The 15446-nt window shown below is 51.9% G+C and overlaps 1 protein-coding gene across 6 annotated transcripts in view; it reads right to left on the bottom strand.

Annotated features, from left to right (window-relative positions):
• The window catches only part of ACACA (acetyl-CoA carboxylase alpha), a 127423-nt gene that overhangs the window by 97804 nt on the left and 14173 nt on the right, over window positions 1–15446 (bottom strand). For 4 of the 6 annotated variants that reach the window (XM_064165890.1, XM_064165888.1, XM_064165891.1 and 1 more), the window contains 12 exons: window positions 11538–11670; window positions 10541–10679; window positions 9961–10070; window positions 9430–9511; window positions 8196–8294; window positions 7158–7264; window positions 6086–6196; window positions 5348–5557; window positions 4309–4479; window positions 1692–1853; window positions 1258–1421; window positions 205–355 (listed from right to left, as the gene is read on the bottom strand). In XM_064165890.1, the coding sequence (XP_064021960.1) occupies window positions 205–355; window positions 1258–1421; window positions 1692–1853; window positions 4309–4479; window positions 5348–5557; window positions 6086–6196; window positions 7158–7264; window positions 8196–8294; window positions 9430–9511; window positions 9961–10070; window positions 10541–10679; window positions 11538–11670 (1639 nt within the window). Of the gene's footprint in view, window positions 1–204; window positions 356–1257; window positions 1422–1691; window positions 1854–4308; window positions 4505–5347; window positions 5558–6085; window positions 6197–7157; window positions 7265–8195; window positions 8295–9429; window positions 9512–9960; window positions 10071–10540; window positions 10680–11537; window positions 11671–14669; window positions 14954–15446 lie in introns of those variants that run through there. The other 2 variants (XM_064165889.1, XM_064165892.1) reach the window with 2 other exon arrangements.

Raw genomic sequence — 15446 nt, 5'->3', positions numbered from 1 at the left:
GACGCTTTTCTAGCCAACTTCATGACCACCCTTCCCTGATGGGGATGACCTGGGATTTTGATTGAAGTAAGAACTAAGGGCAGGGAAAATGTTTCTTCCTAAATTGGAAAGTAACCACTCTAAATGCTTGTCTTTTTGCAAGCAGCATGCACCAAGCCTGCCCCTACTCCCTTCCCCTCTGCTCCCGCAGAGCCAGCAGCTGACCTGGACTTTCTCGGCGATGAGCCGGTCCAGCCAGCCCGTGTCGATGCGGTTCTGCTGGAAGCTTTCTGTCTCCAGCAGTTTAATCAGGTACTCCACGGTGGTTCGGAAGTCCCCTCGGATGGACAGCTCCTTCAAAGCCACCACCATGTTTCTGAAAGAGAAAAGAACAACTCTTACCTACCCCAGACTAACAGCAACCTGCAGGTTGGTAGCTTTAGGGAGATGTTGGGAAAGAGCAGTCTGAAGGTAACAGCAGGAGAGAACCGGAGCCAGGGTCTGGGTGACATACTTGGGAATGGAAGTACAGTCACAGAACCACAGAAGGGGTTGGGTTGGAAAGGACCTTAAAGATCATCTAGCTCCAACCCCCTGCCATGGACAGAGACAGCCCCACTAGCCCAGGTTGCTCAAAGCCTCACTCATACTGATTTTCCTCTATCTGCTGCTGGTGTGAACAAGAGCAGCCCAGCCAGCCCCAGCTATGAGACCAGGACTTCTCACTGTTAATACCATCCAGGCACCTGCCATGTGGCAGAAGGGCACATAAGACAGACAGACATGGTCACTCCATCCAGAACAGGACAGAGGAAAGGCTCTGGGTGAAGAATGGCACAGATGAGAGGTCAGACAGTCCTGTCCAATGACTTTGAACATTCCACTCCACATAAGGACACTCGATGGTTTATAAACCATTTCAAGGCATTGGCATAACAAGTTCCAATATTTGTCCTGTCAGAAGCCTCCCACCTGCTGTCACAGAGGGACTTCAGCACAGTGGCAGCTGCTTCACAGCCCAGCAGCAGGTATGCAAAGCAGGAATGGAACAGAAAAAAAATGGCAAAGGTAATGATGCAAAAAGTGTAGAAAGGTAGGCACAGCACAGGGGTAGGCAAAGCACGACAGGGTGAGAAGCCCAACCTCGGTGTGGAAAACAAAGTAAAGAGGGAAACACCTTTTACAACTCTTAGGAGTCTTTCTTGTCCATGGCACTTTGGATCAAAGCATAGGAACTCAAGCCAGTTCCAAGGTTCTAGGCCTGTTCTGCCTACTTACGAGATGGCTTCCTCGCGGTTCTCTCCCCAGGAGAAGCAGTGACCAAACTGAGAATCGGCAAACTCGTGAAGCCCTCCTGCAGCAGCAACACTGAAATAGCCCCAGACATTCTTGTTGCTGCGGAAGTTCAGCTCCTGAACTGTACCAGAACTGGGCTTAAACCCCTGTGAAGACAAACAGAGGCTGCTGTGCCTCCTAGAGAAAAGTAAAGAGTCCAGAGCCGGGGAGGCCGCTGGAGGTCTGAAGGCAGAGCAGCTCTTGAACGCGACAGACACGCAGGGAAGCTCGGACTGTGTCTAACCAGAGCCTATGGGAGGATCAGCTCCCGTCAGACTGGGGAAGAATCCTTTCAGCTGCTGCCAGTTTCCAGGCTGAGCAGCAGGGGTGCAGCAGGCGCAGAGGCTGCAGCTGCCAGGCTGTGAGCAGGCACTCACCTCGTCGGGGTTCTCGCTGGTGATGCGGGCAGCGATGACGTGGCCGCGCGGGCAGGGCACGTGGGCTGAGTTCTCGAAGTCAATGGCTGCATCCCCCCACGGGGAGACTCCATACATCACCCGGATGTCCTTGATCCTGTGCAGGGGAATCCCCATGGCAATCTACGGGAAAAACAGTAACAACAGCAACACTAAGCAAAGAAGCTAATGCTAAGGGAGCTTCTGTCCTGAAGAGAGGTTGTAGCCAGGTGGGGGTTGGTCTCTTCTCCCAGGCAACCAGCAACAGAACAAGGGACACAGTCTCAAGTTGTGCCGGGGAAAGTATAGACTGGATGTTAGGAGGAAGTTCTTCACAGAGAGGGTGATTGGCATTGGAATGGGCTGCCCAGGGAGGTGGTAGAGGCACCGTCCCTGGAGGTGTTCAAGAAAAGACTGGATGAGGCACTCAGTGCCATGTCCAGTTGACTGGCTAGGGCTGGGTGCTAGGTTGGACTGGATGATCTTGGAGGTCTCTTCCAACCTGGCTGATTCTATGATTCTATGATTCCTGGTCCAGCAGCAGAGCAGCTATTCCCTGGAGAATTCCCCCCCCCACATGCCTGTGGGAGCTATGCTGCAGTTAACACCCAGGCCTGTGTTCTGCTGAGAGCCTTCTCCATCAGCACCCCTGGAGCATTCCTATTGCTCAGGACAGCTGAACTCTGTGCAGTATCCACTTTAAGCCCTTCAGCCACTGTTCTCCACTGCCTGACTAAAAGGCTCCAGAGAAAGCTGGTCAGTGCCAGGTCAGCTGGGCATGGGCACGTGTTAGGCCTGTTCAAAATACCCTGAGGCACCGTTGAGACAAAGTCCCAGTGAGGCAGAAGTCCCAGTAAGACAGAAGGTCCCTAATTGGTTATAGGAAACTGTGGAATTTTGCAACTACAAAGTGGAGAGGGCAAGCTGCAGAACTGGCAGGCTCACTGGAGTGGAGTCCTGTTGGTTCTGAACATTTGCCAGGATTATTTCTGCAGTCCCAGGTCAGAGAGGCTGAGCCTCAGCTTAACCACTGATCTCAGCTGGGTATCAGCCAGACACCCACAGACCAAAGACCAAACTGCTTGCAATACCCATGTGCTTTTCCATGAAATTGCATCTAGCATCAGCAACATGAAGAACAGTGCCCAAACTATGAAGAAAACACCCAATCAGTTACAAAACTCCTGAAGCCTGGAAAACAGACATGGAGCTGCTGCTGAGAGAAGGCTCAGGCCAAAGCCAAACAGCCTCCTGACACAATGAAGGTGATTCTGCTCCTGAGCAGCCTACCAGACATGACAGCTGAAATGGTTGGTTTTCTCTACCAGCCATCCAATAAACTGCAAAATGCATACCGCAAGGAGAAGAATGAGCCCAGAAAGAAAGCAAAAGGGTAAGAGTGGGATGAGCCACAGCAGAAGCAGCAAAAGCTTTGTGCAGGATCCTTGAAGGATCTCCTCCTTACTATGGAGCTGAGCACAACAAAAAGCCAGAACTGCCCACGTAAGGCAGAACTGTCACCCACTGCCATGACTTCCCCTTGAAAGAGCAATAAATCAGGACAAATTCTTGTCCACTTTACCACCTAAAGCACCTGATCACCAGGCACATGTCCTGGTTTGTGGACAGGTTAAAGACCAGGGACCTCAGCTAGGAGGAGGAAGGAACTGTCATGAGTGAGGTGGAAACAACTGCTAAGGACTGCCTATCAAAACTAAAAAGCCCCAAATCACTTTCCTGAACTTCAAACACCTGAACTTGCTGACAGGCAAGAACCCATTTGTCTGCCTTTTCTTCCCCTCATCCTGTCATGAGAAGCTCTGGGAAGAGGCTGCTGTCCCTCAGGGGCAGAGTGGGCGATGCACTGCTGGCAGCTGGCACCACGTTAATCTCACCACTGGCCTCAGAAGCCAACTTGTCTGACAAAATAATTTCAGAGCTTAAAGCTGAGCTACTCCTGGCCAAAGCTTGTTGAGACAGGCTTTTCTGCACACAGCCTTTCCTTAACATTAGTTCTCCCACCTCTACGTTTTACTCCTCTGTTGCTTCCCTTCACACTACTTGTAACTGAAGGTCTACCTGAGCAGCACAGGAGCAAGAACCAGGAAATGACCTCTGCTTGCTTCCCAAAGCAGAAGAGCCAAGTGGCAGAGCTCTGACTCAGTGACACTCACAGCAGAAAGAGCCCACCTGTACTCTGCAGTACTGAATGAAGCTGTGCTTCAGCCACAGAAGACAAAACCCCAGCTCAGAAGGTATCAAAATGGGCCTTAGAGCTACTGAGGAGGAGGTGTGGGGGAGTCAAGTATCACCCATCTGCAGACAGTCCTGTCCAGCAGAGCCCTCCAACACCTTCTCTCCACTCTCAGCACCAACATCTAGCCAGCTGCATCACACCAGGATGCATCACACCAGGCACAGAGCCTGGCTGTGACTCAGGCAGACCCACACAGAGCTTGGCTGGGACTCAGACAAGAGCCTACCCCTCTGCTTTACTGAGGCTTCAGCAGAACAGGTTTTTCATGCTCAGGCTTCAACATATCATGGCTTGAGCACTTCTGAAAGCCCAAGGAGCATCAGGCCTGGGCAGCTGACTCACCTGGAGCTGCGCTGCCGGCAGGTTGACATCAGCAACCATCTCTGTGCAGGGGTGCTCCACTTGCAGGCGGGGATTCAGCTCCAGAAAGTAGAAGCTGCCATCCTGGCTGTACAGGTACTCCACGGTGCCCGCGCTCACGTAGCCCACCATCTTGGCAAGCTTCACTGCACACTGGGACACAGGGCAAGAAGACAGTCTGGGAATTCCAAGGCCATCACTCAGTTACCTCTGCTCTGTTCACCCAGCCCACCCTCTTCAGACATTTTTGATGGTATTCAGAAACCACCAAAAGCTTGTCCCAGGCCCAAGAACTGTTCCAAGCAGAGCACTGGGTACAAGAGTTTTGGTTTCCACATTACTTTGGTCACCATTCACAGGAGGCAGAGCTTGCAGCAGATATTTATAACACTCAGCATTAGACAACAGATACAACCTCAGCAACTTACTTTTAATATAACAATGAACATTGAGAATCATTTTGGCTGGAAAAGCCCTTTCAGGTGATCCAGTCCAACCATTCTCTAACTCTGCCAAGGCTGGTGCTAAACCATGGCCCTCAGCACCACATCTCTGCCTCTTCTAAATGCCTCCAGGGATGGGGATTCAACCACTTCCCCAGGCAGCTTATTCCAGCAGTTAAGAACCGTTTTAGTCAAAAAGTTCCTTATAATGTCCAACCAAAACATCCCCTGGTGCAACTTGAGGTCGTTTCCTCTAGTCCCACCACACCTTGCTAGGGAAAAAAAAAAAACAACCCTGACCTGGCTCCAAGCTCCTTTCAGGGAGTAGTAGAGTGCCAGAAGTTCTCCCCTCAGCTTCCTCTTCTCCATAAAACCCATTTAAAGCACACCTCTCTCCTAGTTTTGGGGTGTCTGCCTTCTGACAGGAGCCCTGCAGCTGTTATCAGCACTCTTAGACTCAGGTTTGGAAACACTGAGTGATGCCCACACCGAGCAGCTGCACACACAGCCCTGCACTGCTCCCCTAGAGCACGCACACCCTGCCTGCCTGAAAGCAGAACGCGCAGAGCCAGCCTCACCTGCTCCATGTGCTCGAAGACCACGGAGGTGGCGATGGAGGCTGGCGCCTCCTCGATGATCTTCTGGTGCCGGCGCTGCACGGAGCAGTCGCGGCCGAAGAGGGAGATGGCATTGCCGTACTGATCCGCCAGGATCTGCACCTCCAGGTGCCGCGACTGCTTGGCCAGCCTCATCACGAAGATGGGGGAGCCTGGCACCTCCGCTTGCACCTACAGCACAGACAGCAGGCAGGCAGCAGGCAGGCAGAAGGCAGCCTGCCGGCAGTGCCTGCCTCAGTGCCAGCAACGTTTCAGCAAGGAACATCCAAACTTCCCCTGGGTCACTTGAGGCTGATTGGCTGCACTGGCTTAGAAGGGACCCTCGAAGGTCCCCTTGCCCAACCCCCTGCAGTCAGCAAGAACACTGGCAGCTGGAGCAAAGTCGGTTTGTACATAATTAGTGTCATCTGCACTCCTCTCAGGTCTCCTACACCACCCACAAAGTAAGCAGGCCTCATGTCCCTCAGTATTTTTGAGGCACACTGCAGACGCCCTCCATTATTCAGCACCTTCAGCAATGTTTGGGCATTTGACAACTGTATTGGATCCACAAACACACTGAAATTCTAACAACATCCTGAGCTCATGAGCCAAAGCAGCTGAAGGTGTGCAGTGTGCAGACTTCTGCAGCCAGTGGCCTCATAAGCACCCAAACTGAACATTCAGAACAAGACAGTACAGAACAGTGGTAAAAGTTACCTGTCTGAATAGGTTGGGGAAGTCATCTGCATTGTTAACTTTCCTAATTCCTTTTCCTCCTCCTCCTTCAGAAGCCTTGATCATGACAGGGTAGCCAACCTCCTCAGCAGCCTGCTCGAGACACACAGACAAACATGGGTGAGCACAAAGCATCAGCAGAGCTGAGGGAAAGGTCACTGTCCCCTGCTGAGCTGTGCCCAAGCTTCCATGTCTGGGTCTGCTTAGCAACCAAGACATGAATGGAGTAGCAATCAAGGATTCCAGACTGAGAGGGTGCCTGTGCTCAGAATAACCAGCAGTGATTTTGTGCCTACAGAGAACTTGACGCTCTGCAGGTGCTCACCAAAGCTTTTGCCAGTGCTGCACCCTGGTAAATTTACAACCCCACAGAGAAGCTTCTGTGGAACACAGAAATCACTGGGCTGGGTCATGTGGAATAATCACATCCTCTGCCCCCTCTCTTCACAAAGGGAACCTTCCAAACTGCATTGTGACAGGACTATTTCTTATTCTACAAACCTGCCTCAAAAAGAAACTTCACAAACCATTAAATCAGTTGTGATGCTACGGATCAGATTAAAAGCATTTGCCTCCTCTGTCAGAAACCTCTAATGGATGACAACTTTGGTCCCCTATTTTACCTCTTTTCCCTAAATCTCACCTAGTTCTGCAGAGTGGGGAAGATCACTGTCCAGTTTCTCAGTCTCAGTGCTGCGAGGCTAGTTTGTACTGCCACTAAAGAGAACTGGAAGCTCAGCTCTCTCCAGGTGTGCATGCAGCAGCAGCTCCAAGCCCTGAGGGCTCTCCCTAGGTGTGCATGCAGCAGCAGGTCCGAGCCCTGCAGGCTCTCCCCAGGCGTGCATGCAGCAGCAGCTCCAAGCCCTGAGGGCTCTCCCTAGGTGTGCATGCAGCAGCAGGTCCGAGCCCTGCAGGCTCTCCCCAGGCGTGCATGCAGCAGCAGCTCCAAACCCTGAGGGCTCTCCCTAGGCGTGCATGCAGCAGCAGCTCTGAGCCCTGCGGGCTCTCCCCAGGCATGCATGCAGCAGCAGCTCTGAGCCCTGCAGCCACCCACCCGCAGTCCATCGTCTGCATCCTTCACGTAGCCTTTCTCGTACAGCTCCTGGGGGACATTCAAGATGCGCTTCTGAAGGTCGTTCTCCTGCCAGTCCACCCGAAGACCTGAAACACAAACAGCATCTTAGCTCATTCTGCTGCAAGGGTCAGTGAGGACTCACACCCCGGACACTGGGGAACAAACAGCAAGCACAGTCCCAAAATGTACCCAGATAGTTCTGGGTGCAGGGAGCAGATCTTCTCATCTGGCAAATTCTAACCCACTTCAACTACCTCCTGCAATTGTGAGGAACAGGTTGCTGCTAGAGGGAGACAGGGGTTGTGAGGTGCAGCTAGGGAGCTGGGGTTGTTCTGCCTGGAGAAGAGGAGGCTGAGAGGAGACCTCTTTGATCTCTACAGCTCCTTGAAAGGAGGGTGGAGCCAGGTGGGGTTAGTCTCTTCTCCCTAGTCTAATAGAAGGTAATAGAAGGTCTAATAGAAGGTAATAGAAGGAGAGGAAATGGCCTGAAACTGTGCCAGGGGAAGGTCAGGCTGGAGATGAGGAAAAATTTCTTTGCTGCCAGAGTGGTCAGGGACTGGAACAGGCTGCACAGGGAGGTGCTGGAATCCCCATCCCTGGAGGTGTTCAAGAAACCTGTGGCCATGGCACTTGGGCACATGGTTTGGTGCCCATGATGGTGCTGGGTTGGCAGTTGGACTGAATGGTCTTGGAGGCCTTTTCCAACACAACCAATTCTGTGATTCCACAATTTACAGCCTTTTGGAAGTGCAGAGAGCTTCCCTGGGTGTATGCTCCAGACTCCACAGGCTGTGCAGGAACACAGCTCTTGCAGCTATACTCTCAGTCTAGCAGCACCTTACACAACTCCTAATCTTTGCCTGACATCCCCACACAGATCACAGCGACTGTGCCTAAGCCTCAGGGAATACAGAACTGAATGCCTAAAGAAATGCAGCATCTCTTGGAACAGCTTTTTGTGCCCAGACACAGCCAAAGATCAGAATGGTGCTGACAAACAGAGCAATTCCTCCTTACCACTGCCGCTCCAGGGCAGAGTTGGGATGCCTGCAGTCTGAGCCACTATTGACGAAGCAATTTTATCTCCTAAGGCCCACATGGCTTGGCTGGGAGGACCTGCAAAGAACAAAACCAATGCATGAGGGAGACACAAGAGATAGCAGACATTAGGGAAATGTCCAGAAGCCTAATTAAGCTCCATGTAAGAGAGACAAACAAACACCCTCAGCAGGGTTGCTGCACACAACATTTCCACTGGAGTGAATCATCATTTCTGAAGCAGAACTGAGGGCATTCGCTGTGCCATCAGCATACAGCCTGCAGGACTTCTGTTCAGCAAGAAAGAAAAGGCAACTGAAGCTACACCAGCACAACCACAGTCACACCACAGCTTGGTCAGTACCCATCCAGTTAAAGAAGCCTTGGCACACTCAACTTGCAAGCACCACCATCTGTCCAGGTGTCCTCAAGCCTGCTCTCACAGGGGTGGCAGGTCCTGATAACTGGCACGGGGTGTGCCACCACATGCTGCTGCAATCACAGCTCAGTGCCCTCATTTTGCCTTGAAATGTGGCTTGCCCAGCACTGCAGTGCATGATAGGTAAGAGAGTTAAACTGGAATTAATTCAGCTTCTCAATCCACTCCTCTTCACAGGTCCAGAGGGTTGCTGCACCTTCTGCTCAAGGCACTGCAGATAAAAAGATCTTCTAGAGCCAGACCATGGTACAGCTGTCCCCAGGCTATCTTCAGACCATGGCTTTCACCACAAACTCATCTCCAGTTTTAAACACACGTGTCCAAAACCTCACCCAGTGTTCAGACCCACGAGGTTGTGCAGATGAGATGTATTGCATCAAACACCTCCAGCATCTGGCTACCTACACTGCAACAAGACCCCAAACTTCAGATACTGCCCACAGAAACTCCACTCCTTACATAAAAGTGAACACCTTTCAAATGACAACAGGGACACCAACCTGCTCTGATTTTGTACCTTCCAATACTCAGCCATGCTGGAGAAGCTGGAAGAAACAGGAACTGTTTCCCAGCACACACTCAACCTCTGACTGGCTCTTTTAGGGAGCAGCCTGCACTGGCAGACAGCAGACTTCTGCTCTGACTGCTATGAAGAAGGCAGCATCAGTCTTGCACTTGCAAACCATACCTCAGGGCTGTAAGATTTTCTATCTCACTAAGCCTACTAATCTTGAAACAAGGCCTAGACATTAGCTCAGAAGCACAGATCCTCACCCATGAAAGCAATCCCATTTTTGTGGAGAAGTTCTGGCAGCTTCGGGTTCTCAGAGGCATGGCCCCAGCCAGCCCACACAGCCTGCAGAAGAAAAGCACACAGTTGATGCTTTGTTCTTGTGGAAGGAGCAAGTGAGCAGAAATGGAAAGCATGCAGGTCCTTCAGCTCTTTCCTCTCCCCTCTGAAAACAGCCCCAGAGCATCGGTAAGCCAGAGCAGCCTCCTCAACTACTTCATTTAAAGGACCGGAGTCTTGCAGCTTGTAGATGAGCCAAAAACAGCTGCTGTAACCAGCTCTTGGAGAGGAACTAAGTACAGGGAAGTGAAAGGCTGAGGAGAACCTTCCATGTCCTGCAGATACTCACACTAGGAAAAGCACTGTGCACTGTGATGTGCACTGCCTTGTGGTGCTACAACAGCCTTGATTTCCACTCCTCTGGCCTGTCTTTATCCCCAGACACAAGTCAGTATCTAAGCAGAGACTGCTCAGTGCTTCCTCCTGTTTGCAAAACTTTGTTTGGCACTTCTCACCTGCACTGGAATCCTCTTAGCAATATCAAGAATGAGCTCCACATTTGCATAGTTGTTGTTGTTGGGTCCTCCTGGAACTGGGACGTAGTGATCTGCCATTTTGATATACTCTGCAGACACAAAGAAGGGCTCCTTAGGATTGCAGCTCTAATAAATGGAACTTGCTCTAGAACTCCTAAGCCTACAACACTGGAAGTACTTCATCTCCCTTCAGGGAAGTCCTCCTTGAGAGGCTGGCAGCTAGGGACAGGATGAGAGGAAATGGGCTGAAGTTGTGCCAGGTGAGGTTTAGTTTGGGTATCAGGAAAATTTTCTTTGCTGCAAGAGTGGTCAGGGATTGGAAGAGGCTGCCCAAGGTGGACTCACCATCCCTGGAGGTGCTCAAGAAGTGTGCAGAAGTGGTGATTCAAGATGTAGTTTAGTGGTCATGGTATGTGAGTTACATCTGCACTCCCTGAGCTTAAAGGTCTTTTCCAACCTCAATGACTCTATGACTGTATCTGACCTCTGGCATCCTTGCAAGGCACTCAGGTCTGTGCAAGGAGGAAGCTGTGCACCTTCCCTGATTTTTACAACTCACCTGCATTCGCCTTCAGATCCTCAGGAGTCACCATGACAACAAATCTGATGGCCCGCTCGTTGCGGAACATCTCGTAGGACCAGCGGCGGATGGACCTCATGCACTTCACTGCTGCAATGCCGTTGTTGGCTATCAGCACCTGAGCGAATGAGAAGCAGGGAGGAGGCTCAGCCTGGCAGCAAAAAACATTTGTGGAAACAGCTTTTTCCTCTGCACCCTTTCTGCCCAGTTGTGTGGCTGTGTGGTTCCCTCAGCCAGCATTCGACCCAGCGAGAGCGCCGCGGGGCACATCCCTCAGCTCGACACCAGCTCTTCTTCAGCCACATGCATCTTAGGACATCAGGAAGAAGCTCTTTACTCCGAGGGTGGTGGAACACAGGAACAGGTTGTCGAGGGAGGTGGTGGAGGCCCCATCCCTGATGACACTCAAGTTCAGGCTTGGTGGGGTTCCAAGCAAATTGATCTCGTTGGAGATGTCCCTGCGGACTGCAAGGGGGTTAGCCAAGACAGCCTTTAGAGGTCACTTCCAACCCAGCACACTCCAGGATTCTGTGATTTTCCTGTATTATGCCTTGTTTGGATCAAGGAAGAGCAGATCAAAGGGCAGAGTGACACATGAGAATAAGGATAACAAGTGCCTATGACTTCTGACAGCTGGAAGGAAGCATTTCCCCCATCAGATGATTATCCGTCTCTAAACACATTTCTGTTGTGGGTTTTCTAGTCTACTTTTGTTGTACCTATCTCTAAAGCCTCCTGCATCTGCAGAGTGCTCCAGCCCATGCTGCTGGCTTTTCTCCTGTCACACCAACCCAGACCAGCTGGGTGCTTACTTACACACACTAAATAAATCAGGGACAGGAGGAGAAAGGGCAGAAGCACACTTGCAAGTTCAAGAACATCAGTATTTTGGTATCTGCAGTGTCACAGAGAGAAGTCACAGCTCGAGAAAAGGGCACAGAAGGCAGCGTGCTGAAGCCAGCAGTCAGTAACTCACCTTTTCAATGACTTTATTCCCCCCAAAACGAGTAACAAACTCTGCTGGAGAGGCCACAGTGAAATCTCGCTGCACATCCACCTTCTTCCTGTCCCGGCCTTGCTTCACCAGGTGCAAACCAGACATGCTGGGCCTGTGGACATTCATGGGAGACAGAAGAAAGCAACTTGGCAGGGCAAATGCACACAAATAGAGGAGGAGATGTCAGCAATCTGTACAGACCCCCTTGCCCCGATTCACAGTTTCACACTGGGCTGGAAGGGACCCTCAAAGAACATCTTGTCTAACCCCTTGCACTCAGCACAGACACCTCCAGCTACAGCAGGCTGCACAGGGACACAGCAAGGCGGAGCTTGAATGTCTGCAGGGATGAGACCCCAACCACCTCCCTGGGCAGCCTGTTCCAGGGTCTCCTCACCCTCACTGTGCAGAACTTCCTCCTGATGCCTAACCTAAATCTGCCCTGCTCCAGTTTCAAAACACTGCTCCTTATCCTATCCTCTCACAGACAAGCAACTTGTAGCCTCCAGACCATTATGTCCTTGGTCTTCAGCATTTACAGGACTGACTATGGTTTGCAACCTTCCAGTTCTCTCCCAAAGTCAGGGCATCTGCAGAAACCCCAGTGTTGCCAACACAGAAGCTGGTTCAGATGTATTCACTGTGTCTTATTGCCTCACACAGGACAAGGCTCCACCACACTGCTTTCAGCTCTCCTAGCAGAGACAAAAAATGACAACAGAGTTTTTTGGCTATGGTGAAACAGGCAACTAAGATCAGACTCCACCAGGAGATCCTAACAGGAACCACAGCAAACACATCTCCAGGTGCAAATGGGAGACTCTGTCCCTGGCTATTGAAAATCATTTTACAACACCAAGCATTTTGCACCATTCAGTCTTTAATATCTTTATCAGAGGTTCTCAGTGCTAGAGGACAAATTAGTCATGCTCCTGCTGCTGCCCCCCCTCCCCAAAAGCTACCTCTGTCTGCCGAGATCACCTCCATGCTCTGCCACTCCCCTTCTGTGTGGGACAGGGTCGGTCGCTCCCCTTTCTTCTGCTCCAGCTTCCACAGCCTGTCAGGGGTAAATCCCCTTTGCCCTGCAGGCACTACAGGACCTGATCTGCCAAAGTTCACAAAGCTGAGACTGCGAGCAGAGACTCAAAAGTCTGCTCCTCACAAGTGCAGCAGGCTGGGGCACAGCAAGCTGCTTTGGATTTTCAACCCCCTGAAGCTTTACCTCTGCAGCCACCCCACACTTTGCCCACTCTTACTCTATTTAGTGTGATCTCCTCAGGAAGTACACACTGCACTCCTCGCTGCGCTTCTCACTGCCTGCTCACGGTGTTTCTTACTGCCTCCTCATTGTGCTCCTCACTGCCTCCTCACTGTGCTCCTCACTGCCTCCTCACTGCCTCCTCACTGCGCTTCTCACTGCCTGCTCACTGTGTTTCTTACTGCCTCCTCACTGTGATTCTTACTGCCTCCTCACTGTGATTCTCACTGCCTCCTCACTGCCAGTGCCTGGGTTCCATTCAGGCCCTTCCCTGAGCCACCTCTCCAAAGAGCATGCACAGGGCTCATGCAGGTTGCACTCTGCCCTGAACGCCGACGGGAGCCATCCTAGCCCTCAGCATCCAGCACAAGGCACCCACAGTACGCCAAACCCTGCTGTAGCCAACCAGGAACTGTGCTAGAAGGAATGGTGATCCTTCAGGTACCACACCTGGCCACAAACACACCCAGGTACCAGACAGGATGGAGCAGATCCTCCCCTTCCTCCCCACGCACAGCATCTGCTGCAGCTGGGACACCCTCCCGTGGCACAACCCTGACTTTGTGAGGGTTCCCAGAACAGCAAGAGAGCAGTGTTACAGTGTTAGCACAGCTGCCCCCTCTCCCACACGTGAGGTATTCCCAGGATAAATGGCCACGATGATGGAGAACTCAGAGTCCTGCAAATGTGACTTGGTAGTGAAAACCTGTTCTGAGCACAGTGAAGGAAACTCTGAAGCAATGCATGAAGCTAAGAGCGAGAGAAGTAAAGGTAACAGGCAAAGCAAGATCAATAGGGTGATTTAAAAGCACACCAGAGGCCCAGATATCTACCTCCTAGTGATATTCTGGGACATCTACAGCTGTAACTGGGTCAGTCTCAAGTACTTCCAGTTTGGTAACTTGTCTCAAGGAAGAGCTGCTAGCTCAGATCCAGGCAAGGGCATAAGTCAGGTGTGAAGAGGATCCTCCCCTCTGCACTTTCCCTTCCTCCAGCAAGCTGCACTCCCAGAGACTCGAGGAAGAGTTTCTCATGAGCAAGAGTTCACGAACTGCTCTGTGATAACCTCAGCCCAGGAATTCCAGGACAGGAGCCAACAGACAAGAGAACGAGGGAAGCTGCAGCTGAAGCTGAATTTCTACTAACTCTGTGTATTCAAAGAGGGTATGGCAAGGAACGAGCAGAGCAAAGTGCCCCAAGTGGGACAGGTTACTCATGGCAGGTTTATTAAGAGCAGTCTCAAGAAAAACAGGAAAAAGATCAAAATCTCAGGGTCAGAAGCTTGTATGGACATGAACCACCCTGCCAAGCTGGAACTACCACACACATAAAGATGCTGCTACTGATAAAAGCTCAACAAAACCAGAGGTTCACCGTCCAGAGCAAGGCACAAACACTTCTTCTAAGCCAGTGCAGCTCAGTTTCATTTCTGACAGCAAGCACGCCAAGAGCATCACTGCCAGTAGCCACGGGCTGTGCAGCATAACCAAACCAGAAGGGTTATCATTGCTGCAGGGTAAGCTGAGGCAGAAGCTGGGCGGCAAGGAAGGCAGAACAGCAAGCTCTAAACAAAGCAGAAGCCCTGCTGAGCTGGTAACACTCAGCCCTATTAACCGTCCACAGCTTTTCCTTCAGACTTCATCCAGGTTAGAGGCTGTGCAGCACCTCCGACTCTTTTAGCCCTGCTTCCCCACTAAGCTGCATCCCAGCATCCTTTCAGCAGACTGCATGCACAGACACCGCTTGGTAACTGCTGAGGCTTCAGAGGATAGACCTGGCAGGGAAAGAGACGGGTTTGCATTTGTAGCAGTGCCAGCTGCCTGGCTGCAGACACCCCCAGCTGTAACTCTTACCTTTGCAGCATGTGGTACCTCATCTCCTGACCCTGCTCTGCAGAATCCTCCATGCTGTCTCAGTGAAGGAATTCGCAGATTTCAGGCTCCTTTAGGACTCGTCTAGTGGAACTGCTGCTGCTATTTTTTTTTCCCCCGATACTGCAGCTCACAATCCAGCAGCAGAAAGCTGCAAAGAGCCTCCCGCACTCATGCGGTCCTCCCTGAGGCAGAGACACTTCTCAGATTGCTTCAGTCCCTTAACCTTTGTCCCCTGCTTTCCGCCACCCCTCTGCCTGTCACTCTTCCTGTGACGCAGCATGCACAGGGAGGGCAGCAGCTTCCCTCTTCAGCGTTCGGAGGAAAGCAGCTGATCGGGAGAGAGAGAAAATGATCTACAGGTTACGTAACCAGGCTTAACACAGAGAGCGAGCGCTGCTGCAGCCCTGCCCGCAGCCACGGGCAGCCCCAGCTCCCGCTCCCGGCCCGGCGGTGCCCGCACGGCTGCCCCAAGTGCAGCCCATGCTGCTGGCTGCTGCGCTGTGCCAGCCACCTCCTCAGCTGGGTCTCGCAGGGACGGGGCCATTCTGGCCCAGCAATTCGGTACGGTTTGTACAGGCACACAAAGCACAGGGCTGAGCCTGGCACGGGACAAGAAACTGCACTGGGCACCGGCTGGGAGACCCTGGAGAAGTCACTTGAGTTTTCCGTGCCTGTTTCTCCACCCAGAAACCAGAGGAGATCACTCCGGGCACTGTGAGAATAAACAGCCCACAGGGAAGGTGCCACAGCACTGCA

This window comes from Pogoniulus pusillus, chromosome 27, assembly GCF_015220805.1.
Source record: "Pogoniulus pusillus isolate bPogPus1 chromosome 27, bPogPus1.pri, whole genome shotgun sequence".
Lineage (NCBI taxonomy): Eukaryota > Metazoa > Chordata > Aves > Piciformes > Lybiidae > Pogoniulus > Pogoniulus pusillus.
This window is presented reverse-complemented; position numbering and strand designations above follow the sequence as displayed.